This window comes from Wyeomyia smithii, chromosome 2 (genome assembly GCF_029784165.1).
Source record: "Wyeomyia smithii strain HCP4-BCI-WySm-NY-G18 chromosome 2, ASM2978416v1, whole genome shotgun sequence".
Taxonomy (NCBI): Eukaryota; Metazoa; Arthropoda; class Insecta; order Diptera; family Culicidae; genus Wyeomyia; species Wyeomyia smithii.
The window spans coordinates 38691641-38719391 of NC_073695.1; the positions used below are offsets into that span (position 1 = coordinate 38691641).

General features: G+C 37.4%; 1 protein-coding gene across 5 annotated transcripts in view; it reads left to right on the forward strand.

Moving 5' to 3' along the window:
• The first annotated feature begins 1008 nt into the window (after positions 1-1008).
• The window catches only part of LOC129724993 (uncharacterized protein DDB_G0271670), an 82496-nt gene continuing 55753 nt past the window's right edge, over positions 1009-27751 (forward strand). The window contains exons 1-3 of one of the 5 annotated variants that reach the window (XM_055680339.1): positions 1009-1174; positions 1691-2147; positions 26710-27173. In XM_055680339.1, the coding sequence (XP_055536314.1) occupies positions 2121-2147; positions 26710-27173 (491 nt within the window). In that variant the 5' untranslated portion in view covers positions 1009-1174; positions 1691-2120. The remainder of the gene's footprint in view (positions 1175-1690; positions 2148-26709; positions 27174-27751) is intronic. The other 4 variants (XM_055680338.1, XM_055680341.1, XM_055680340.1 and 1 more) reach the window with 4 other exon arrangements.

The following is a 27751-nucleotide window of genomic DNA, read 5'->3' on the forward strand; positions in this document are numbered from 1 at the left end:
ACCGTCAAATTTTATCATATTTTATAAGTTAAATTTCCGTCTACTCGAGTAAATCGAGAGGTAGAAACATTCACCTTGAAAATTTGGGTGAATTTGACAATAAAATAATCAATTCGGAGTGATGAGATGAGTATAGGTGTTTTTCAAACTTTTTTCAGAGCAAGTGATGAGATAAGTGTAAGAATATAAAAATTCTGTCTGTCAAAAACATTAAATAAGCCCAAATTTGAATTTGAAAAAAAAATCTGATAAATGTTAGGGAAGTTACGATAAAACATCAAAAAAATCATGCCATTTTGTGACGCCGCAATCAGTCGACTAGAACTACAATCAAAAGCATGCACGAATTGTACATTTAAAAAAAGTTTATCGAATACTAGTAAAAATCCCCTTTCAATAAATCTTTTTTGAAAGGAAGGTCATTGATTCCGATACCCGGTACAAAAGTACATATTGTCTGCCGACAATCACATTTCAAACATTCCCAATTTTCTCTAGCTAAAGGCGAAAAAAAGCAAATAACAACTGCAAGTCACCATGCGTTAATTACGCGATTCCAATTCAACACCCATTTTTGTTCCATCCCGGGTGTTGTTGCTGAATGTTGGTACAATGTTGCTCTCGGAGGTTGTCGTTGCTGTTTCTGCGTACCGTGCAGAGAACAGACCGCGACCGAAGCTGGATGGAATTACAAATTCACCAAACCATCATTAAACCAGGCAGCGGCAGGTAGCATCAACACTGGTTAATGATAATAATAATAATAATGATCTCGTGTTCGTTACGAACCTATGAGCTGATGATCACTAGTGGGTGGCCAAGCGCACAGTTGGTGTTTTCGAGTTCGAACTCGGCTACGGTACTGAAGAGGTAAAAGGTATTTGACCACCAGTCTTCCCCGCTGTTCCATTCGGACACGACCCAACCGCCCAGAGTTCAAACGATTGGAGCCTCGTAGGAAAAGCAGTGCAAAGCTTTAATGGAACTCTTCTAAACAAAAAAGCATCCATTATATAAAATAGAGTTGGTGGAAAAGTTCTGGTTTCACTCGTGCTCCGCTCGCCAGATTGAGTGGATGGTGAACATTATTTGGTGTGGTTTTGTTATCGGGCTTTCGAGTTAGAATTAACCGGTGAAAAAGCACTAGCCAAAGTGACCAACAAACAAATCGAAGGTAGTGACGGTTTCAATTGAAATTCAAATTTTTCGCGACCGAACAAAAAACCTGTGCTAGTAACCTTTGTGGGTTGCGCTGTTACTGGAACTGAACCTGTGTAGAACAAAACAAAGTTCACCTTGAAGCAGTCAAAAAATGACAGTAACAAAAAAGAACCATTAGTGAATTGAAACAATTGCCTCGCATTTACGAAAAAAAAGTGACCATTCAAATTTTTTTGCTGTTGTGAATAATTAGTTAACCGATGAAATAAGGGGACAATCGGCGTGAAATAGTCCCGAGGGTCATTTATGTAACACCCGCGGTCAGTTCGTGTGACGAGGGTCGCCTGGAAGGATTGTGTTTTTTATTTATGGAACGCTCGGAATGTTTCGTTTATGTTTTTGCTCACTGTTCGGTTCGGCAACGTATTGAAATTGCAGCAGTTTTCGGGTTTGCCTCTTAACACTAAATCTCCCAAAATTAATAAACATCAACCGCCCTCGCGGGTTGCTTTGACGCGTTTTTTTCTAGTGGGAATTTTGATAAATTTTTCATCACAGTTTACGAATAGCGGCTTTTTGCAAAGGATTTTATAATTTCCTCCAATACACACTTCAAAGCATCCCCGCGTAGACGGCAAGTCTCTAGTAGAATTCAACGTCAGTTTCAGCACAAACCTCAGTGTAAAAACCGCCTCACGTGCCGGTGGAAGTGATATCGTATTAACATTGAAAGTGTTGCATATTTTCGTGTGATCTTATTCCCATCATATCATATCGTACGGGTCGGACCGGTGCCGTGACTAGCGTGACTCGCTTGCCGGTGGAAAAACTCTGATACCCTCGCTCGCAAAGCGACGAACCGGCAGAGGGAAAAGAAGCAGAAATAAGGACGGAAGGAACCCGAAAAAACAGTCTGCAACCGGCACAATCTCCAGCATCTCTACACAGCTCCGTTCACAATGGCTGTCGATGTAGTTTTCGGAAAGGTAGGTGCGCTTCTTTTTATATGTGGGAAAATTACCACCGGTTGGTAGCGCAATTAGCAGTGAAAAAGTGAAGGTGCCATGGCGCCGTACAAGTGCTCAGATCTGTTTCTGTTTATGTTTTGGACTCCCACCAGGGTAGGAACCATTGCTGCTAGAAAATTGGTGTTCTTTTACAACTGGGCATCTGTACATTATTATTGTCGGTTGTCGTTTATGACGGTACACAACAATTGCTTGGCCTCAAAGCTGTAGATTAGATTTCATTGTCAGGTCAGATATTTAAATATTTACCTTGAAGCGTTCTCGATTACTAATATTTCAAACTTAACGAGCTCCAGATAGCATCGTTAAATGTGTTTTGTCAAACAAATTTGTGCTTGCCATCGTCATTTGATTTAGTGGAACCCACTAAAATTCACTCAAACAACAAAACCCCACTCCACCACATGACTGTTGATTGTTTTGCGAGCAGGTTTATACCATAAAAGCTTGACTTCGCAAAATCTCTCCGGTAGGCATAAAAACGAACGATATACAGCAGCTCTAAATAATAATTCTCGGTTAACATCGGCACACCAACAAAAGAACCCCTCTTCTCTACCACTTTATCACCCACTTGCGGTACACGAGCCTCACCAATAAGGACACACAGGAACTAAAGCTCAAATCTAATTTTATTGGACACTCTTTTTTGTCTCTAACAACGTGAATCCACTCGTACTAGATTTTACCACCCACTTTATGTGTGAGCAACAGTTTGAAATAGTCACCAAAGCGAACAGCAACAGGAAGGATCGATGCTACAAATAACAATTTTTATGTTGAACCTCTCCGCTTTCGGAGTCATGCTTCTTGACTCCGTCACCATTTGTCGATAATCTAATCAATAAATCAGCAACACCACACACGGATCCGCACAAAAGCAGTTTGATTGTGTTCCTCCCCCTTTGTCGTTTGTTGTGGAGTTTCCCGCGCAAGTGGAGAAAAATGTGCCGAGATTATCAATTATCGGTCAATACAAAATCAATAAATGACATATTGCTTTAAACTGACATGTTTACTTGTATTTTATCACTATTTTCAAGCAAAATGATTGAAATTACTCCGAAACTCGAAAAAATCTTGTTTAAATAGAACATGTTTCGAATCGAAATCCGTGCACAGTTTTTTGTCTGAATCAAAACCCGTACACTTTTAAATCGAATCCGCACACACGCGATATAGACTGGATCAAAGTCCATACACCAATAAATTGAAATCCGTGTAGATATAAAAGTACAAAAATGAACATCTTTTATTTATAATTTATCTTTAAATTTACGAATAAATATATTTTGAGGATCAATTGCTTCCTAATGTTTCACACGGTTTTCTAATTTTATATATCAGTTGAAATAGTGCAATTTTCGTAGCGTTTCTTTGCGGCACCCCTTATCGTAGTAACAGGAACGCCGGAACTTCTCGAAGCTTCCCGGTACGACTTTCCCTTGCGCACCTCAGTCACAGCTCCTTCGAAATAGTTTGCCGTATATTTATACTTGTTTTCTTCCAAAATATACTGGAAATAAGAAGAAAGTTCAACAATATATGCAAGATATACACGGTGTACGGATTTCGATTCAAGCAATTAACAAGGATCAAAATCCGTACAGAACAGTTTTTGTTGAATAAATACAATTTACACTATTCACCAGACGATATACAGCTCGAAAATGACAAAGACTTAGCTTTTCCATCAATTTCAAAAAGATTCACAGAGTAAAACACTTATACCGTGCTGGATCGAAATCCGTACACCTAAGCACATGATAATCTTCGACGGTCAATATAAAATTAAGAAATCACATATTGCTTTAAATTGACAAGTTTACTTATAGGTCTACTTATATTTTATCAGTATTTTCAAGCAAAATGATTTAAGTCACTCTGAAACTCGAAAAAATCATGTTTAAATAGAACATGTTTTGAATCGAAATCCGTACACAGTTTATTGTCTGAATCAAAACCCGTACACTTTTGAATCGAAATCCGCACACACGCGATATAGACTGGATCAAATTCCATAAAGCAATGAATCAAAATCCGTATGGATATAGAAGTACAAAAATGAACATCTTTTATTTATAACTTATCTTCAAATTTACGAATAAATATATTTTGAGGACCAATTGGTTCCTAAAGTTTCATACGGTTTTCTCATTTTTTATATCAGCTGCAATAGTGCATGCTTCGTAGCGTTTCGTTGCGGCACCCCTTATCGAAGAAACCTGAACGCCGGAACCTCTCGAAGCTTTCTGGTACGACTTTTCCTTGCGCACCTCAGTCACAGCTCCTTCGAAATTGTTTGCCGTATATTTACACTTGTTTTCTTCCATTATACGCTGAAAACAACAAGAATGTTCAACAGTATATGCACGATACACACGCTGTACGGATTTCTATTCAAGCAATTAATAAGGATCAAAATCCGTACGGCACAGTTTTTGTCGAATAAATACAGTTTTCACTATTTACCAGACAATATACAGCTTGAAAATGACAAAGACTTACCTTTCCTATCAATTTCAAAAAGATTCACAGAGTAAAACACTTATATCCCACTTGAAAAACGTTTTTATCTGAAGAACGTTTTCTTAGTGAATTCTCTAACGATACAACGAAATGACAACTGAAACCGATTCGCGATTGATTTTTCTTTTTATTATTTTTATTTCATGGCCTACTGGCGCACAGTTTAATTTAACAGAAGGCCAACAGCTCAACGGACATGTACATGTAACTATCATATGAATTTTCATTTTTATAATGCTTAAAACTGAAGAAAAACATCAAGGTGTACGGATTTCGATACTGTACGGGTTTCGATCCAGCACGGTATCCCACTTGAAAAACGTTTTTATCTATAGAACGTTTCCTTAGTGAATCCTCTAACGATGTTACGAAATGACAACTGAAACCGATACACAATTGATTTTTCATTATTAATATTTTTATTTCATGGCCTACTGGCGCATAGTTTGATTTAACAGAATGCCAACAGCTCAACGGATATGTACATGCAACTATCATATGAATTTTCATTTTTAGAAAGAGAACATGAAGGTGTACGGATTTCGATACTGTACGGGTTTCGATCCAGCACGGTACATTACTTTTAATTTTTCCGATTTTTCCTTTCAAATTTTTTTTAAATAGAAAATGTGTCTGAATTTTTTTTCGGATTCTTAGGAAAGTAAAATTTATAACAAATACATATACTGAACTTCTGAAGCAATTATCGCTCGAAAAAATTGGTAAATATCATTGACGACCAAACTTTTATTTGAATTTTGTTTTCGTCGGGTGTGTAACTCTTTTAGTTTAGCTGCTACTTCACTTTAAAAGCAATAAGTCGCACCTTCATTCAGTGTTGTAAAAACACAATTTTCTGCTTCACTGTGTTTACGTAGACGTGTCGTTGAATAAAGGCGTAGCTTATTGCTTTTAAAGTGAAATTGCAGCTAAACTAAAAAAAGTTAGGTGCTTGGTGTTAAAGAACGACTTCTAGAGTAGACTTCAGTTTTTAATTTGGTTAACAACCAAACCCATGTTTATCACACATTTCAGAGAGAAAATTGCATTTCAGTTCTCAAAAAACATTGATTTCGCATTTGTACTTCTTCTTTCTCTAGTTCTTCTTTCACTTCTTATTTCTCTAGTTTGACGTTTTTAAGACACTATTGATTGAGAAATTTTCTCAGCTTCTCAGAAAAAACAACAGAATTGAGCTGGCTATCATAGCCCCGGAATAACCCCGAATATTTCCTATAATAAAAGCAAATCAATAAAAATGTTGAACGTTTTACAAAATTCCCTGAAATGTGATTTGCTAAGATAAAAATTACTTTCTTTAAAACGAAGAGAGTGTAGAGCTCGCCCAAGTAACACACAAAACATGTTAGAAAATAATTCACAATGACAGTAGTCATTCAAGAGTACTATAAGCGCAATTGAAAACTTGTGTTGTTATACTCTTGTTCTCGAGAAGTTATTCTATAGCATAAGTGTATTTTATAGGTGATTGAATATAAACTGCCGCTGCTCATCTGTAAATCGTCTTTATGATGTTATCAAAACAGTACAGAAAACAACTCAAAATACAACATTTGTGAGAAGTTGTTTTTCATTTATAATTCAACTACATTTCGAACACAAACTCAATTTTTCCTGGTTTTGGAGATGTTTTTCAATAACACGAGTTAAACAAACAATAACTATAACACAAGACAAATCTTTTGGAATTCATAACAAATCTTTCGGAATTCATAACTTTCACTTTGACTGTAATGGACAACGGCAACTACGTAGAAGCTCTTTATATGGACTTTAGCAAGGCATTTGACAGAATCGACATACTTTATTGCTCTTCAAGCCCGAAAAATACGGAATGGAAACAAAATTTTTGGAATGGCTGCAGTCATACTTAACAAAATGAACACAAATAGTTCGCTTTCATAATTCCTTTTCAAACCCAATAGAGGTAATTTCTGGGGTTCCTCAAGGCTCTCACCTGGGCCCCTTTCCTTTTTATATTATACGTGAATGACATTTCCTTTCTTCTTAAATCAATACATGTGCTTGTATATGCTGACAACATTAAGCTCTTCATAGAAATAATCAAGGCAGAAGACTTCGAAATATTCCGGAATAAAATTAATGTATTTTACACTTGGTGCAACAAAAGTCTACAGTGCGAGAAAGAATTATACCGTACAAAACTATCATGTATTATTACAATAATGCACAAGGTTATTTCTATCAACATTTTATGGTTTTCGGTACAGTAGTGCATTGCGCGAATAAGAAACAATAGCAATGTTTGTTTACATGTTTGTACTTGGTGAATTTTAAGGTGAACTGAAACAATTTTAATTTGTAGAAGGAAATAAATATACCGTACATGTGCCTTAATCAGCTATAACCCATACAAAGTATAAAAGTAAGTATGTTTGCATGGTATATAATGATAGCCGTCTTTAAAATTAATCTTTCTCATCTATCGGAAATAGTTTTCATAAATTTCTGTATCGCTGTTCGTTTTATTTGCTGGAAATGTCGAGAGGCAAATCATTATCTTTGGAAGGGCGAGCGAAAATCACGGCTTTCAAAGAATATCGACTAAATATTCGCAAAATAGCTCTGAAATTGAACCGTGATAAAGGTACCATAGTAAATTTTCTCAAGGATCCCGAAAACTATGGTTTCAACAAACGATCCGGGCGTCCATCTGGTTCAAATCTTCGAAACAAAAGCCAAATATCTCGCCTGTCTGTTGATAAAAACTTGAGTACATGCCAGATTAAGGCTCCAATGTCTTTTCAGTGTCTAAGAGAAGAATACTACAGATTTTAAAAGAAAATACTCACATTCAATACCAGCAACGTTTGAAAACACCGAACCGAACTGCGATATTTGAGTTTGCGGAACGGGACATGTTTTGGGAGGATGAGTGGAAATCCGTCATCTTCTTCGATGAGAAGAAGTTTAACCTGGGTGGTCCTGATGGTTGCCAAATGAATTGGAGGGATATTCGCCGAGAACCCGAAACTCGTCATTTCAGAAACTTTCAGGGAGGTTCAGTTATGGTGTGGGCCGCATTCGGGCATTTCGGAAAGACACCAATTTGTTTTATTTCTCATGAAATGAATTCGGAGAAGCATGTTGATCTGCTAGGCAACGTTTTGATCAATTTTGGTGATAGTTTGTGGAGTGAAAATTGGATTTTCCAGCAGTACAACGCGGAGACCCACTGTTCCAGACTTACAACATTATCTCTAACATCACGAAACATTACTGTTTTGAAATGGCCTGCTATAAGCCACGATTTAAACCCGATCGAGAATCTTTGGGAGTTCTTGTCACAGTTAGCTTATGCACATGGACGTAAGTATGAATCACTTGGACAATTGAAGACTACTATTCAAGAAGAATGGGTATTTCGATATTAATTCTCTTCAATCATTGACTCTTTCTATGCCCCGACGTTTGGCAGATGTAGCTAAAGTCAGAGGTGGACGTACAAAATATTAACGCTAGTTTCACGAACGAGTAGTAGAGGAAACGCAGACAATTTGAATTGTACGGTTTATTTATTTCGTATGGATTGATTACGTAAACCTCATATTAAATAACAAAATGAAATTGGAATAAAATAAAATAAATTTCTGTGCTTGTATTTTAGTGTGGAGAACCGCTTTCATATAATGTTTTGTATGGTTTTACTCCCAAATTGAAAATATTTAAAATTTTCGCATGTACGGTATATTTATTTCGCGGACTGTATTACAACTCAACATTAAAATAATTCAATAGCCTTCAGCAGAAAAACAGTAACACCACCAACAGACATTTTCTTAGGAAATCAACTAGTAGAAAAATGCAAAATTGTAAGGGACCTAAGCGTAGTCTTAGACCCCAAGCTTACATTCATAGAACACTATAACATAATAATCAACAAAGCAAATAGTATGTTGGGTTTCATTAAACGCTCCGGCCATAATTTTCAAGACCCATATACAATCAAACTATTATATATTACATACGTCCGACCAATTCTGGAATACTGTAGCATTGTATGGAATCCCTATATTGTAACACATGAAGAACGCATTGAATCTGTCCAAAAACAATTTCTTTTGTACGCGCTTCGTATGCTAAATTGGACAGCATTTCCCTCACCATCATATGAAGCAAGCTGCATGCTTATAGACATACGAGCACTTAAGGTGAATCCTTATTGAATTCAAAAATGGCCGACTTCGAGTCACCACTTCGAATTTTCAAAAGCACAAGACTCGGAAATACTTATTGCGTTCCCTATGAAAATTCTATTTTATGTTTGCTTCACCACAGCAAACATAAAATAGCATTTTCACAGGGAATGCATTAACTATTTCCGAGTCTTATGCTTTCGAAAATTCGAAGTGGTGACTCGAAGTCGGCCATTTTTGGATGCAATGTGGTTTCACCTTAAGGAACACCGCGAACTTTCAATGCTTTATTTTATCAATGACATTATTTCTCAACACGTGCAATTTTCTAAATTATTATCGCAATTAAATTTTTATGCACCCAGTCGTCAATTAAGAAATCGTAAAATATTTTCGGAAAACTCCCAGAGAACTAATTACTCAAAAATGGCCCAATAAATCGCATGATGCGTCACTATAATCAGCACTGCGAAAATATCGACATCACTATGGGCAGAAATCAAATCAAAAAACGACTAACTAATGGAAATAATGAATAGAATATAAGAAAACATTGTATTATTAAAACTGTAGTCTAAATTTGCTTTACAAAAGAAATAAAATAAATAAAAAACTCAACAATAAAAACTCAAAAGACACTTGTCTTTAAGTTGTCTTCCAGAAGTTTGCACTATGTATTAAAAAAAACTGTTTATGAAATGCCCAGCCGGGGCAGCCACGCGCGTTCAATAATACGCGCCTAATAACAATACTACGTACCTGTGAAGTACTTTTCCCATGATTGGTATTCAGGAGCCAGCATAAAATTACTTAATCAAATTGTTATTGTAATTTTTTAAACGATTTAAATAAAACTATTTGAGGTGGGTCAAAATACGCCATGAAAAGGTAAACAAAACGCATGCAGTGCACCCAATTTTTGTTACCGTATTTCTAACAACGTTTTCTAGTTTTGATATATTTCATGTCTAGATAACCTTGAAACTATGCGAAAACAATTTGATTATTCAAGCGACAGAAGCAATTCATCTTGAAAGGATGAACATTGCATTTCATCATCAATTTATAATTGATCAAAAGTGCCACTGACAAAAACGATCATCGAACTAGTTGCACTGCGCATAACGACACATTTGCGCATGCGCTGGGAAAATGTTGTCATAGCAACGCATTTGCGCATGCGCTTTGTTTGGCGAATTCTGACCCACGAGTGCGCGAATTTCTATATTCCACTGGGTCAGTGCAGATATACCCAGGAAAAAAACGACATTGCGATTTACCACGCAAGCAAGAAAGAGATACCGGATAATTATTTACGAATTACGCCCATGCGGTGGTGAGCTAAATTGACTCTTCGCAATTAAATGAATCAGTGAACATTCTGTAATGCATAATCCATTTTCCACTGATTGACAAATCCATCAATAATATCGAATGAATGGCGCATATTTTATTCAGAAGTAAAACGTAATGTTTCATCATTTAATTTGACGCACACGTTAAACTTTGTATTAAAAGCAACAACTGGTTGATTTAGAATCACCTTTTCTGTAGAGAAAATAGCACCCCGAAAATCGCCAAGTATTTTTCAAGAAAAATATTTTTTTCGTTATGTAAATTTATTTGTCACTTTTGTTATGTTGCCCTTAAGTTCGTATTAACTTAGAGTAATAATCTAAATTTTCAGTAAATCTATCAAGTCTAACACAAGTTTTTGCAGTTTTGGTGATTTTCACGGCTTTTTCCGAAAAAAAAACTTCAAGGAACGTTTTACCCCAAATTGCGTATCCTCTGGTGAAGTAGGTAGTTCTGGTAAGGTACAGTGATAATTCAAATTTCCAATAAAATCTATTAAGTCTAGCAGGAACTATAGTGATTTTAGTGATTTTCACGGTTTTTTGAAAAAAACCTTCTAGGGCCGTTTTACCCCATTTGGCACACTTGGCTTATAAGGGGATTAGGGGCATTATGAGCACACGTGGCGATATGGGCACCCCTTTTCTATGCGAAACTACGCATTGTTTAATACGGTATGTGGAACTCTTCCGTAGTTATCTCTTTTTGTAGAACAAAAGTGGTTTATCTGTTTAAATAAGGAAATATATTGAAAAAACCAACTTGGTCCCCGGATGTTGGTAAATTAATATTATTGCGCACTACAAAATAAGCTTCTACGGTCGTTTGAATGGCTGAATCAAGTATGTAGACACATCAATATGACGTATAGGTCGTACTCTGAATCTAATTTGTGTTTTTCACCATTATACGATAATCTTTTCAATTTGTGAATAGTGTACCTTTAATTATAGATAGTTAATTCAAGTTTTGCACTGGAGACAGCTTAAATTTTTTGTCGTTTTTCAAGCTTAAATCAGCAACCAAGTTAGGGTGCTCAAAATGCCCCTATTTCCCCTACATGACATTAAGGCGGAAGCTTGAGCTTGAGTTGCTCTACAAAACGGCATATTCAGATATTTTTTCTAGCGATGTTGAGAAGAGTAGGATGACCCTGAAAATTGACAATTTTTAAAAGAAAAATGCGTTTTTTTCGTCAATTTACCTCTTTGCCATATATTGTGACCATGCGTTTTGAAGTACTCTTAGTGAAGAATAATATAACAAATTTTTAGGAAAATCCATCAAGTCTAGCAGGAGTTATTGCACTTTTTAGTATTTGGACGTTTTTGGACATATCATTTTCAAGGGCCGTTTTACCCCACTTAACCTTAACCCCCAATGAAAAAAATTGAAATTTTGCAAAACTTTCTATCTTGAATAGACAAACAAACGCTGAAAATTTCAGCCCAATCGGAAAACATCAAAACAACATGCGGTTGCGCCTCTCGCGAACTGGCTCTTAATAGACCTATGCTGCCCTGGCCGGAATTGGCGACTAGCACCATGGAAAGAAGGCAATCCAGTAGTTGTGCTATCCAAAGACAAAAACCCTCCCAACAGCTCAGAACTCTGCCCTAACGAAACGTATAGGGCCTTGTTTAAACGGAATCTCAAAACAAATTAATAAATCCATGAAAAACGAGTAGCAGTCAAAATTTTACTGGCGTTCGGCAGCAAAATTGCAAAATTCAATGGAAGGGATTAAGCGGAAAGCACGGCTGTTCGGAATTGGCAAACCAAAAGAATAAACGAGCATTTTTTCCTTTAAATAAATGTCTTGAACTACCAAAAGAAAAATAAGACGATTTTTGTAATTAGAATTTTGACTGAAGAATTTTTGAGCATTCCAGTCTTTAAATAATTGAAATAAAATTTAAAATTTAAATTCCAGTGGTAAAAACAGCTTCCAAGTTTTTGTTATTAGAAAATTTATGAAGTACCGTTAACCATCACAATAAATTGAAATCATAATGATTCATAGAATCATGTAAAGTTATCACAATGCTAGCCAAAATTGTTTCAAACTAGTGAAAATCAGCATGTTTGCTTTTAAAAAGGGGGGAGGTGTTGCAAGCATTTCTATTTGGTTCTGCCTGGAGTTTTTTTTTTCAAATTTCGAAGAGATTTTGCATAAAGATTACCATAACTAGTTTTTCGTTTAGCATAGCATACCATAGCAGAGCTAAACTGTTGATTTTATTGAACAAAAATTAAAAAAAAGGGAAAATAAAATCCACATGGAAAAATCATTTTGATAAAATTTTGTCATAGATGACTTTGGAATAGTTTATTTGCTTTTTTCTCTCACAATTGTCACAAATAATATATCTTTCTAACACAGAGTATATTCCACCGCTACTTATTGTGCAAAATTTGTTCAATGAATTATTGAAGTAAGTTAGAAAAATTCATCGCGTTATTATTTTCATACAGAGGACGCTTTGTTTTAACTGTGAGAAAAATTAACGAAATTTTGAGATCCATTGGACTATTTTGCTCGAATCTAAAAAATGCTACATTGGTTACAGTCGCAATAACTAATTTTAAACAAACGGCATAATTGATCAATGTTGCACTCATAACAAATCTTAATAAAGCATACATCGTTTTTAACATTAGAGAAAACGTTGATTTTTAAGGCGAATTTATTATGTGGTACAGGGGTACAGGAGACTTTTAGTGATGTGATTTGGAAAATTCACGTCTCGATTGATAGGATTTTGGATGCAAACAAATCAAGTCATTGTACAACACTTCACTAATACAAATCAAAATTCTTCAATCAGAAGAGTTCATCTGAGTTTTATAATATGAGTTTCCATATTAACATCTTTTTAAGTAATCTAAGACAATAACCATTAACAACAGAAAACAATATCTAAGATCCATAAAATACTAAAAAATCAAGATTTACTATAAAGCTGTAAAACACACAGTACGATGTCAAACCAATTGAATATAACGTTCAGCTGATAACTCAAATTGATTTTTTTTCTTGAGATTTTCAGCTTTCAGACTGATTAGTAAAAGTATGTCTTCAAACAGTGGAGCCTATATTTTGACGTGACTTATACTCATTCCAGATGATCATGGTGATGGAGATGGTTTTTTTTTATACCAGTGAACGTAAAAGTAACGATAGCTCATCTGCTGCGCCTCGACATTTCCTTCATATCGCGTTTAATCTAAGAGATGGATTAGTCTGCCCATCCTATATGAACCGGAAATGCTAGCGTTTGCAGTGAAACGTGCCACCGGTGGTGCTCATTTACCCGTCCACAAGGCACCGAGCGGTGGTTCGTTCGTTAGTCTAGTCAACACCAATTTGGATTGATACCTTTTGCAAACGAAATCCTTTGACCCGAGTTTCGATTCTGGGTCTGAAGCGTCGAGCTCATCGGTTCGATCTGATGCCATCCATCGAAATGCTTCTGGGTCGATGGTTCATTTGTTGGATGACCGATGATGGCTCGTCCTTGATGGAAATATATCATCAGACTATGCTCCGGACTCGCCTTTAGGCATCGTTTGTACGCTTTTGTGTGGATACAAATGACGCTGGCAGCTGCTGGCAGCCCATGGAGCCCTGGATTAGATTGTAAATGGTAAATAGAAGCGTTCGTTTGGTTGCTGACAGTTGATAGCGAAGGTGAAGGATTGGATTTCCGTTTCTTATCAGCGTAATACAATGCCGACACGCAGAGAATTTAATTGAATTCTACCGGCGTCCTTCCAAAATAATACATTTACTCCGCTCTGAACATAACTTGACCTGAAATTGCGCCTTCACAAGTCGAAAACAGACGCACACCCACGGAACGGAAGAAAACTCTTTCGCTCCCCATTTTCATCACATCGTTCGATGGGAAGAAAAATAGCCCATCATTAGCACCTTCGGCCTACATCACATGCCACAATCGTGCTTTCCATGTGGTTCCTCAAACGTTCAAAACCCATTCACGCAACCGCCACCGCGCGCCGCTCCGATGGAACGTGTTGTACGTGGATCTGTGCATGGTTAATAAAGCGTGACCGTCCGTCGTACGAATCGCTGTGGCCAAGCCACCAGCAAGAAGTGCTTCCAGTTGGCATCACTGGCCCTGGCATTCGGTTGGTTGTGTTCGCACCACAAAACAGTGCAACTAGTTTCAAGTCCGCATCCGGTTTCCCGCTGGGTCCAGTAAGGCAGTTATATGTGTGTCCTCGGGCGGTGCTGATATAAAGTGCAACATATTCGTAAAATTAAGCATTACCGTGGCTGTGTTTCACGAGCTCACGGAACGTGGCACCAACTGGAGAAAGTTCCGGATCGTAACAGCATGATGAGTGCCATTAGCAGGAAAGCGTATGGGATATGTCTTTATGGATGGTTTCCAAGAAGTTGTGTATGTGTGCAATGCGTTAAATATTCAATTGCGAAAGGATTGCTCGAGGTGTACCGTTACTACTGGATATTAACTGTGTGCGATGTTTAGTACTGCAATATGATGTTACATTCTAGCACTTAGTACGGACTGTTATACATCATCCAGAAAAAGAATGCCACATTCATTTTACGCTTTCCGCCCTAACAAATTTATCATTGTTCACGCACCTACAGTTATGAAGCTATTTGGTGCGCATCAGCACTCAGATGAATTATGTACAATTGTGACTTGCATTTGTACATTGTAAGCACTAACTGCCAACTCTCGTTAACAATTTAACTTGTTTCAAAATTAGTTCCACAATGTCATATATAATTTGTAATTTTCTTGGTAACAAGTCAGCCAGTTTGGATGTTGTTAGTGACGATCTGGTGGGTGAACAATTTGTTTTTGACAGAAACTTCGTTTAATTTGTAGAAATTTGGTTCAATTTTCTCGTCAACAGCGAAAACAATTTGAAATTTTTTCTGTAAAATAGCTTGAAACTTTACGCTTAATTCTCGTTACTACATAAACTATACCAAACATCAGGATTGAATGGACAAGTAAATATTGTTGTTAAGAAAATATTTACTTCATCTATTCTGATAGTGGAAACTAAATTAAAATTTAATACATGTTTTATGTGATTAGTTTCAATCACTATTCAATGTACAACAGCAGGGCGAGACACAAAGGGTATGCTCTTCAGTACGGGTAAAGAAAATTAAAAGTCATCTCACAAGAAGTTGATCACTTTAGTTCAGTTTGACAGCTTATAAAAATAACATGTTTCTTTCTTACCATATTCGCTCGTTTAGGAGAGGTTCACGAAACAAAAAGCAGCACCTAGTGAACCACAACAAAGTTTGTCGAAAAGGCTTTTCTCACCCAGCAGTAGGTAGCAGAGCAGCAGCTGCTGCAGAACCCATCTCGTGCTTTGATGGTGGAAAAGAGAACAAAGGAAAACAGCCAGCCATTATGGGAGGGTGAAACAAGGCTGTCACTGTTCTGTTGTTCTTGCTGCTGTTGTAGTTGCAGGTAAACCAAGCTTCCTGATTTTGACACGTACATAAGCAGAAGGAAATTGATGCCGTTATGGAACATTAATTACGCCAGCTTGGCGAAGGAAGCCCTCTACAGGACGGCATTGCTGTTATGCTGGGATCAAATATTCCTCGTTTAGGAAGCACATGTATGCTACTCGTTGAGCACATGTATGCTACACTTTGTGTGAAATTACTATTATTTCTAAGCCAAAGCATCCGTTTTTCAACTTGTTTTTTTCCACGAACGAACACTATGAACGAGCTGTGTTTTTATCCATCGATACCATTTTGTATCGAATCAGCCACATTTATATTCATAAAAAATGAGAGAAATTTGGCTGCCCTAAATGGTGTGACTTCAAGACTGAATAGTCCAATACTTTTTCATTAAATGAAATTTCGAACGGGTTCCAAATAGGGTTTGAAACAGTTTTTCAGAAATGAGTTTTAAAATGAATGAGAGTCATTTGAATTCTACTTCATATATTTCGTACCTAACATGAGACTTATTCCATGGTAGCCTTTCTCAATCATTTCTTAATGTCTTTATAATTATAACTAGATAATTTTGCATGGCTTCAACCTTCTCGATATATTTTTATGTTTATTTAACTGTTTTTTTTACTGTTGATTTCTATATGAATTTAGTTTTATCTTTCTAAATTTTATAGTTTTATTAAAATATTTGTGTATTCCGATATCAATTCTATTTAAATTTTACTGCCTCCCCAAAACATTGATCTGATAACAAAATGTAACAATTTTTTTACTCTGCCTTTTTTGTACGATTTTTCTATGGGTTTTGATGGAAGAATAAATTTTCCCGAGTTTGGACCCATTTCGCCTTAAGAGGCATCAATGGTGCCATTTTTAATTTTTGCGAAAACGAATGTTTTCAATGTTTTTTAGACGTTATTTTGTTACCAAACCAAATATCGAAATTCTAAGAGTTTTTCCACATAATGGTATTTTCTATCAATCTTTAAACAAAATAGGTGAAATCGGACACAACATGACCTTCAAACAGCCCTAGTAACAATCTTGGTTTTATCAAAGTTTTATAGCGCTCAATATAGCCAAAACAGCGCTAGAAAACTTTGATAAAACCAGTTTTGTTACTTGGGAGTGTTTCTACCAATACAGTTACAGTTTTCATCAAGTATGTAGAACATTGAGGCAAAACTGGCCGATGGATTTTTTCCGCACAATTTTGTGGTGGATCCGAATTCATTTTTGCATCAAAATAGATCAAAAAATCATACAAAGAAGCCGAAACAGGAGGAACAGTAAATTTCTATTGCACTGTATAATTTTTATTATCTCTCTCTTCTCTCTTATGTAAGTTCGAGTGTAAATTTTATGCATAGTTTAGAAATGGACGAAAGAATAACATTGTAAAGGAATACTAAATGCTTATAGCTGGGGCATTCCATGGAAAATAGGTAAATTTTTTTTTGACATGTCATTTCCGATTTCGCTGAAACATTTCACAGTTTATGATATCAATTCTTCATGTAGACTCACGACTGCTGGTTCGACAGGGCCTATCCAAAATGGATAAGAATTACTTTCCTTGTTTGATTGAAACGGTGTTTCAGCAAGGTTGTAGGTAGTAAAATTGCGGTTGTAGAAAAAAATATACACTGGCAAAAAAATCTTTCTTTGTGCCAAATTTTTCAAATTGTCACAAGATATCAAATATATCAGAATGTCTACTTGTTTTTTTCCAATATTGGGTAAGCCATCTTCCACGTGGGCTAGTTTTTGGTGATTCTAGACCCCCTTTCCTCTACGTGTATATTCTAAAATGTTGTATGAATCTTGGACATCCGCCAATAAAGATTATTGACGTGAAATGTAAATAGCTCCTGAATTGCTTCTCATGAGCATGAGCATGAGCATTGACAACCGTACATATCGTAGTAGCTCCACCGTGATTCACCTGAGCTAGTGAAGTTGCACAGAGAACCACATAGATAGTTTTTGGGATGTTATACCATCTTCAATGTACAACAATTCAGTAACTCTCACTTTAAAAAGATCAATAACGGCGCCGGACACGTCCTTACAGTCGTTGGGGAAAAATAGAAAGAGGATTGTTAGTTCGACAATCGTTGTTATGAGACTGAGTTAACCTCTGCATCTCTACGGATGTCACAGGAAGAGTATTTGTGTTAGTATGATGGGATAGGAAAGATCAGGATTCGCCGTGGTAGGCAATACGATCAGATATTTTTAAATCCCGCACGCGAATCAACGAGCTGATTCGCAGACACCTATTTTATGTGCTGTGAGAGTAAGCTACGCGATACGAATCTCCAGATCACCAGTCACAGCAAACCGAACTTACACGATTAATCACTATACTAAAAATAAAACCTATCTTCCTTTTTTTGTTATTTTAGAATCAATAAAGTTGATATTTTTAATAATAAAACACAATACTGTGAACATTCGATATATATCGCGATAACGTTGTTTGAAGCGGCCACTATACGGTATAAAGTTGCTATCGTCATCACATTTGACATGTGACTTATATTCGAATGCGAGTTGTGAAAAGTAAATTATTTTCAAACGCGGGTATTGTCACATCCAGCCTGCTGATATGTAGGTAAAACTATATGAATATTCGCCGTTAATATCAATCGTTAACGCAAAAAATACCTAATTAAAGATAAAAAGATAAATTTTGTCAAAAAAGGATACACACACACACCTAAACCAAAACGTCCAAAATGAATTGTGTTGCGTCTTTGATTATATAACAAAAATTTAGCTTGGAGCTAAAAATAACCATTCAAAAGCCAGAGAAGTTATTAACAGCAAAGAAAAAACAATGAATATCGAAACAAAGTAATAAGATTTAAAGTTCAAAATTTCAATAAGATTTAAAGTTCAAAATTTCAGAACATTTTAACAATGCAAAAATATCGTGAAACAGACAAACAAGTTGTGCGGCACGCGTCTTTTCTCAGGTAAGAAATATGAATATCCACAATGAGAAAATATATAAAAACGCTGCACTTTGCGCCGTCTAGCCTCAGCACACAATTAGCTCAAGAAATCGTGGGATAAAACACTCACGCGGAAGCCACCAGCAGTTTAACCTTCATTGCATCCCAAAAAAAACTTACGTTGTTTACCCTGGTGTGTGGTTTTCCACACATACAACATTTTAATTTGTTTTGGACAAGAAACAACTTAATTTTGCTCCAAACCTTTTTTTTTCATTGAGTTTCTGTTTCGAAAATCGAATGAGGTATGTATGTGTGCGGAAGTATGTGTATGTGTGTATATTTTCATTCTTACGACCATTATATCTCGATTTTCTCAGCATCAGCTGAACCGAATCGATTGTTCTTAGTCGCGTTTGAAAGAGCTAAAAGTCTAGTTATTTGACGAAAAATATCGTTTCGATCCGAAGGTTCATTCAGAAATGACGTAACGAAATGTGGTCAGCTTATATAGGAACTGATTAACTAACCGATTTTTTGAAATTGAGTTCTCATTAATATGTGTTATCATTCTATTGAGTATCATTCTTTCAAAAAGTTTGCTAATAGAGGAAAGTAAACTAATTGGTCGATAACTTGATGCCTCAGCTGGATTCTTCTCGGGTTTTAAAATTGGAGTGACTTTGGCATTTTTCCATTTCGTAGGAAAATGTGCTAGTGCGAAGCATCTGTTAAAAAATTTTACCAAGATATTTAAAGAGTTTTCGGGAAGTCTTTTAATAAGGATATAGAAATACAAAAACAATCTTGAAAAATACATTTGGATTATCTCAACAATGGATGTATTGATTTGATTTCCTTGGCTGCAATCGGAAGGGCTTGAAGGCCATTAGGTCATCATCGGACATTTGTTTGATCCGATGGTTCATGCAAAAGTTACAAAACAAAACGTGTTTACATGATATGAGACCAATTAAACAAGCTATGAGAGCAATTGAACAAAAAAAAATCCTAACATCGGTTTGACCAAATGAAGCAATTTGGTGCTAGGAATGTTCGTAAGAATATTCTGAAATCTATGCTGAGCAAAGTAAGCAAAGCCTTGGTGCTACATTCCGGACAATTGCGAACAACTGCGGGGCTAGCGCTACGATCCTACTAACACTAACAGTTTCTCCCGAGCCGAGACTCGAACCCACGACGACTGGCTTGTTAGACCATCTCGGGAGATCCATTCTAAATTTATTTCAATATACCTAAAAGTGCGAGTATACTTGTCTTGCAGTAGACATAAAACTGTGTAAATGTTGAACACTGCTCAACCAGGCTGTGCAAACAATAAATAGGTACTTTTAGCATTAGCGTATTCGTAACCCATATGTGTGAAAATTCTCACACTGGGATGAAACAAATAAACACATACTTCTACACATGTCCCACGTAGCCTTTTGATTGATTTGATTTTGATGCGAATTACAAGAATGCACCTTTATACATTTCTAAAATCAGTCAAACTGTTGAAAAAAAAATCAATTAGTTTATCAGTTTCCATATAAATTGATCACCTTTTGTTACGTCATTTTTCAATGAACCTTCGGATCAAAACGATATTTTCCATCAACTAACTAGACTTTAAGCTCTTTCAAACTCGACTAAGAACAATCGAATCGGTTCAGCCGTTGCTGAGAAAATCGAGATATGTTGGTCGTATGAATGAAAATAAACACACATACACATACTTCCGCACACATACACACCTTATTCGATTTTTGAAACAGGATTAATTGGTACCTATAGCTTCAGGTATGAAAGCACTCAATGAAAAAAATATGTTTGAGGCAAAATTAAGTTGCTTCTTGTCCAAAATAAATTCGAATGATGTATGTGTGGAAATCCACACACCAGGATAAACCACGTAAGTTTTTAAATATCTCATCAACCAAAAATATTTTTCCCTTGGAGAAAATGTATTTTGTGTAAGATTAATGGTTTAGGAATTGTCAAGAAATTTCATCAAAATCGATCGAGAAGTTTTCGAAAAAAAATCAAAACAAAATTCATTTGTGTGGTTTTCCACACAAGGGTTCAATGAAGGTTAAATGAACATGTCTGTAAATGTATGCACTTATCTTAGACACCGAAGCAGCATTCAATGATTCAAGCACACCAACGCGCTCGCACTCGAGCACAAACAAACCGTTTCCATGATTACAGTTGCCGCTCTCTCGGCTCCCGCCTCTCAGCAGAACTGGCCATCCGCGACAAGCATATGTACAGCGTAGCACTCGAGAAGAGGTTCCTGCGATGAACTTTAGACACAATACACTCTTCGCATGAACACGAACGCGTTTAAGAAATGTCACCAACACAACACTGCGCTAGTAAGACAGCCATTTCCTCCTCCGGATCGTGTTTGCGATACCTTTCACGATTCCGTCACCGAGTTGAAGGTATCCTGGGGATTCTTACTCAGGATTCTCTGCGTGTTAGTAAGGGAACTGTTGCTAAACTTTTGAAGTAGTGACTGGATCTTGCCAGTACTCATTTTAAAAATATCAAACAATTTAATATTCAGTACCTTCTTTTAATATTTAAGATATATTCAAAAAAGTCATCAAAGTCACCCCAGTTTACGGTAATCATCAATACCATCCCAAAATAGCATTTTTTTAAAAGCTTCCCAGAAATGAGTCGTGTTCCAAAAAATTAAACCAAGAGCACAAAATGGCATCATTTGCCCATAGTAACATCTATGCAGAGAGTCAAAGAGTTGCAAAGAGCTGGTTGCCCGTTTTATGTGCAATTCTAGATAAATATTTCAAAAGGTCCTATCTGCTTTCATCGTTTTTCCGGAGCGTCTTTTCGTTTTGGTAATGGTTCGGCTTTAGTACCTCTCAAAAGCATAGTTTTTGTTCAGAAGGCTAGCGGGATCCCTCCGCTATCAACTTGTGTAAATAACCTGTAATATAGACTGTTCCGAAAATTATAAATACATCTTCTTTCTTGAATAAAACAAAAAATATAGGGTTTTTCGGGTCATTTTATTCTGAAATATAGATAATGAGTGTTTTCTTTCCAGTTTCAATTCAAGATGGAATTATTTTTCGTAGGATACGCGAGTTCTCTAACTTTTCTCTTAACACTACTCCTAAGCTTTTGCACAGTGTGTTCTCCGACGATTTTTACCACTTCAAGCCAATCTTTTTTAAATTTTTCAACATTGTCCGCTGGTTTGACATATTTCCTCACCTTTGCCTTGGTCAAAGCCCAAAAAGTTTCAATAGGGCGAATTTCAGGGCAGTTTGGAGGATTCATCTCCTTTGGGACACATGTGACATTATTTGTTTTATACCACCCTAGTGCATCCTTAGAGTGATGGCAGGAAGCAAGATCGGGCCAAAAGATTGGAGGATTGTTATGCTGCTTAACCATGGGTAACAACCTTTTCTGCAAACACACTTTCACGTAAATTTTACCATTCATTTTGTCATTCGTAATGAAAGGACGAGATATTTTCCCACATTCACAAATGGCCTGCCAAACCATTACCTTCTTGCCGAATTTTTCGGTGTAAATGGCTTTCACTGGTCCAGGGGCATCCTTTCCCTTAGGTGATGTATAAAATTGCGGTCCTGGCAGAGTCTTATAGTCCAGTTTTATGTAGGTTTCGTCATCCTTGATAACACACCCCATTTTTTTGGTCAGAAGTTTGTCATAAAGCTTCCGAGCTCTCGGTTTCACAGATTCAGCTTGTTTTGGATTTCGTTTTGGCTGCTTCTGCTTCCGACGGGTCTGCAGACCCATTCTTCCCTTGGCACGCATAACGTTACTCGCCGAGGATCCAAGCTTTCTCGCCACATCTCGTACTGATACTGAAGGATGCCGCTTGAAGTATTCCTTAACCTTTTTGTCCATTGTGGGATCAACAGGCTCGGGTTTTCTACCACGTCTTGGGGCATCAGTAAATGTGCACTCTTCACAATACTTCCGCAATGCGGTTTGAACTGTTCCGACACTTATACCTTCTTTTCTGGCTAATTTTCTTATAGAAAGACCACTCACGGTGCCCCATTTGTGCACAATTCGCTTTCTTTGCTCGGGAGAAATGCCACGCATTTTCGAAATTTCACACTAAATGTTAGAAAAAATGACAGCATCTGTTTCTTTTGGATGTAAACACCAGGACGCAACCAACGTTTGGTTGCATACTGCACGTTATTTGAAATGACGGTTGATCGTAAGTGTATTTATAATTATCGGAACGGTCTATAATATAGGTTTTTAATGAGTTGTGGTGGTTGAATGAAAGTGGTCGATAAAAAAATCGATCAAAGCAGATAGGAACTTTTTTTTTTATTCTCGCTTATTTTTCGTCGGTCTATTTCCGCCACTGTTGTGGCCAATCACCGACGCCCAGGGAGGTGACTCCACACCCAGGACCCTAACTCACGACCCGTTTATTAACGGACCGGCGCCAACGGCTTTACTTCCTCATGCGATGGAAGGCGTGATCAAAGGTGGAATTTTTGGCTACAATCAAACATGTTTCTTTGCTAAGTCTATATAATTTGGAATCATGAATCATTTTTATTGATTTTCGTGAAAAATTCACCTTATATTCTTTTTTTCAAATCTTCGGAAAAGTTTCCCGAATTTTTGGGCATTTGAGGTGCTTTGAGCTCAAGTTTATATTTTTACTTGTTAAATCGAAGCTATTAGCCATTCTTGGCTCAAATTCGAAGAATCTTTTCATTTGACCTTCGCTGGCCTTTATATGCATTTTGTATATATTTTTCTTACTATTTTGGACCGTTTTTGAATAAGATTGTTTTGCTCCATTCCATCCATTTCTGGTATTTTAAGGCGTTTTCCACAATTTTTCACGCTATATTGAGTTCAATTTAGAATCAACTTTTTTCGACAATTCGAATCATGATTTGTATTTCTAAGCTAAAACTGGGTTCATATCATTTCTCTTCAATTTTTAACATTTTGAGCTGAATTCATATCTCATGAATTTAAGGATTTTTTTTGCTAATGTTTTACCTTCAGAAATATTTTAAGCTCTATTTAGTTTTATTTTTCCGTTTTTTCGAATTCGAACTAATATAAATTGAATGTGTATATTCATTTTAAATTCCTCTCGAGTTGAAACTTCCCTCCGAGAGAAGCTTTACTCATTCGATTTTTCTCCTAGAATACTATAAATGCTATAAAAGTAGAAAACATTTTCCGCAGTTTTTTGTTATCATTTGCATACAACCGTTTCAACACAATTCATAAACAGGTTAAAAAATATTCAAAAAAAAGCATTCATTTTTATTCCACTGCACAGCACAATGCGAAGCGAATATTTTCGCTGACAGCGACCGACGCGTCAAAGAATAAAGGTATCTCCATCAATCTTCCCAAAGCAGCTAGCATTTCTCTCGATTCGCGTAGAGGTTCTGCGCTACTGTGTGGGGTTGATGTTGAATAAGTGATGAAATTAGTTCCCTAGAGTTTGTTCCCTAGAGGATACGCATCGGTTTTTTTGTTTGTTTGAAACAACGTACCACCTGCTGAGTATAGCAGGGAGCAGCACTACTAAGGGTATTCTAAGTTTCCACTACCGACATTGTTGCAACGAGTCGGTTGCCGAACCACCTCCTACCCCACTTTTGCCGTCGGGGCTCACACACGCTGACAGCAGCCCCAACAAAAGCTTCGAAAGGAGGACTAGTACTGTAAGATTGTGTAGTTCGTGCGCTCGTTAATTAAATCTGTTGTAAGAACTTCCAAGAAATGATCTTCAAACACGTTCATTCGAGACTCTTCAGTCTTTGCGGTCACACTGAAACATCAGACCGATGCTCGGGGTGTCGGTCGATGGTAGGACGGATTGCATGTGGATAATCTGATCTTACCGGCACACCGCCACCACCAGCTTTTCCGACCCCATAGCGCAAAGCGGAGTAACACAGTACTATTATAACAACTTTTATCAGCAGCGTGTTTCAGTCGGTAAACGTATGTCAGCACGCCATTTGCATGACGAACTCCTGGTATTAAGGAGCTCCAAGTGGTCGTCACACTCTCATGTGTCGTGATTGCTCCCTCTCGAAAGGTGCTCTATCGTAGGCAGCACATACACACCAGTGGCAGTAGGGGAAAGGATGGACTCGTTTCTAAGCCGATTGCAAACTTAATCGCACGGTAGCAAAACGTTCAGGAAATTGATTTCTCGCATGAGTTAATATTTGTAATCAACGCTATGGGCCTAATTATCCGGGAGGCTCAAATCGTATAACTAATCTGCTAACAAATTCGTATAATTTAATTTTTAACCAAGCCATCCCGGAGCGTACATTAGGCCTGTTGGTACTGAGTTGATTTTCGACATACAATTTCATTAGACGAGTGCTTTGAGGTTACGACCTTGCTTAAGCAACTTTCGAAGCGAGTTTAGTGCAATCACTGCCAGGGGAAACAATCCCGCAAATTAGAATTAACGGTAATGGTTAAAAAATCTGCCAGAATACCGAGCTGATCATTCGGTTTTTTGTCGGTAAGTCTGCGGGGAAAACACTGTGTCTATTGGAGAAAAATTAAAAGCGACACGTTTGCTCTGTCATTGGTCATGCGGTGGAACTTTTCCAATTTAGGAGTTTTCGTTTTTCGGAGAAGATTATTGAATTGCATTTCAAATTTGTATGAAGGTTTGTATTGGAAAACCTCCTTTTTTGGCATTTTCCATTCCAGAGATCTCAAAATGACCTAAACTATACGTTTCACGCCTCAAAAGCATTTAATACGACTCACTCAACTTTTAACAGTTTCACTAAAAGTTAAAAATTAAAACAGCTTATTCTATGTTTATTTCACAAACCGGTGATAATGTTTATGGCCCTGAACATTATTCCCATTACACTAAACATAATTTCCAACCATCAAATGCATACCGTCATCAAGTACTAACCCTTTATTACACCATCGCAATGGCCAACTTCCAACCTGTAATTTTCCCATTGACCTAATGACAACCATCAAGTTGCACTTTTTTCATTATCTGAGGCAATTATTTTCCTGTGCACACATACACCGAACAAACTTTTGTCATTCTCATATCTATACAATAACGCATGCACAAAACATCACTATCATTCCCATTCACATTCCCTCCCGGTCAATCGAAAATTGTGTCAATATATCGCGTACAGACTACCAAGCGTCTCCACCACCAAAAGCATCACAGCCGCTCGGCTGCAGCAGCTTTCGCACTTTCGCTTTGCTTCGCACGTCAATCCTCTTCCCACTCGGCGGTGGACCGGACCGGAGAGACGACAACACCTTTCCCTACCGGAATCAACATCAACAGAATGCAGCCATCAAGCAAGAAAAGTTTTCACTAAATGCACCTGTAATTGCATCGTCGGAATTCAATGCGACGTTCATTTATTGCGATGTTCATTCTCCCCCACATTCTCCACATGGTGTGTGCTTTTCCTGTTTATCACGTTCTCGGTCGAGCGATGTAACAGCAACCGCGGCTGCTGGACGGTTCGGTAGGCATTATTCGTATTACAATCGCTCATGTTACTATTTTGACCTGCATTTGTTGAAAACCAACCGAGAGCCGATGCTCACTAAGCTGGAAGTGTAATTGCATTGGGAAATTGCCATCGCTCGCAATTGGGTGGCACCAGTTTTGACCGACTCGATCCGATTGTGTTTGATAATTCAAAGTTCCGAAGGGCCACCCTGTGGCCGTATGTTGTGAGAAGCGATGAATAAACCATTTAACTGTTAAACGAAATCGAGTTAAGCTAATTCCAGTGGATAGCATTTTCTCCGTGCACAGACAGTTTTGTCAAGTGCTGCTGCTACCTTGTAATCAGGTGGATGCAAGGAGAGAGGGGGAAGGCTGAATCAATCTATTCATTCACCCGGGCATTCAGTAACTCTCGATTAGCTTTATTTAATACTAAAATTTTCCCATTATCATGTCTTCTTTCAATTCACAGCTCGTCGCCTGTGCAGTGGTGGCCTCGTTGACGTTGTTCCATCAACCCGCTTCATGTGCTGCCTTATCCGGCGAAAGTACCGTTGGTGGCGGTGGCGGCGGCGGTGGTAGTGGCATGTCATCATCGTCGTCATCATCACTGTCGTCACAGCAATTGGCCTCCAGTCCGACGTTTGGCAGCTTGTATCGCGCCGCTAGGGACGAGTATGGTCGGTACGGACGGGATCAAAGGTGTGGTGGCTGTGGGGGTACTGGCTATTCCGATCGGGAAATGCGTATGTACGGCGGTGGTGGTGTTGGTGGTGGAAGACCACTTGGAGTTTACGGTTACTATGGAGGCCACGGGTCGATTTACGACGATCGCAACTGGTACTACCGGCCGGAAGGGTACAACGATCGGGCCAGCTATCGGGAAGGAGATGGGTACTACTCGATGCGGCCGAACTATATGGGCATGATGATGGGGTGAGTAAACAAACTAAGGATTCTTTTAATCTTGCCATAAAACGCAATAAGAATGAATAGTTCGTGACTCTGTTTACAAATGAAGCGCAAATCTAAATTGAAAATAAAGCAAATTAGTTTTGCCCTAGACTTCGAATTTGATAAAAACGAAAGTTTACTCTGGTAAACACAAGTTTTGCCCTTAAACTGGAGAATTATTGAAGATTACAGCTTTTTGACCATTCCTGTGAGTTTTGGTACCCTTAGCGAAGATAATTTTTTCAAAAATTTCAATGAGTTTTCCAGTAAACCAACGTAGAAGCAGCGAACCCACCTATTAATTACTGTGCGGCCTTTTTTTTTCACAACATTTATTAGACACGGCACAACTGTGCGGCCTTGATGCACTTCAGCATTCATTAGGGACACGAAAATTCACAAAGATGATTGAGAAGCTGTTATCTTTTCAGGGCAACGTTTCTTAACGGTAGAGCAAGTTTTTTTTTGGATTTTATCGACCAGTGTTATATTTTTTTTTTTTTTGTAACTTATTCCAGATGTTTATTTGAAACAAAAAAAAAAGATATTTATTTGCTGTG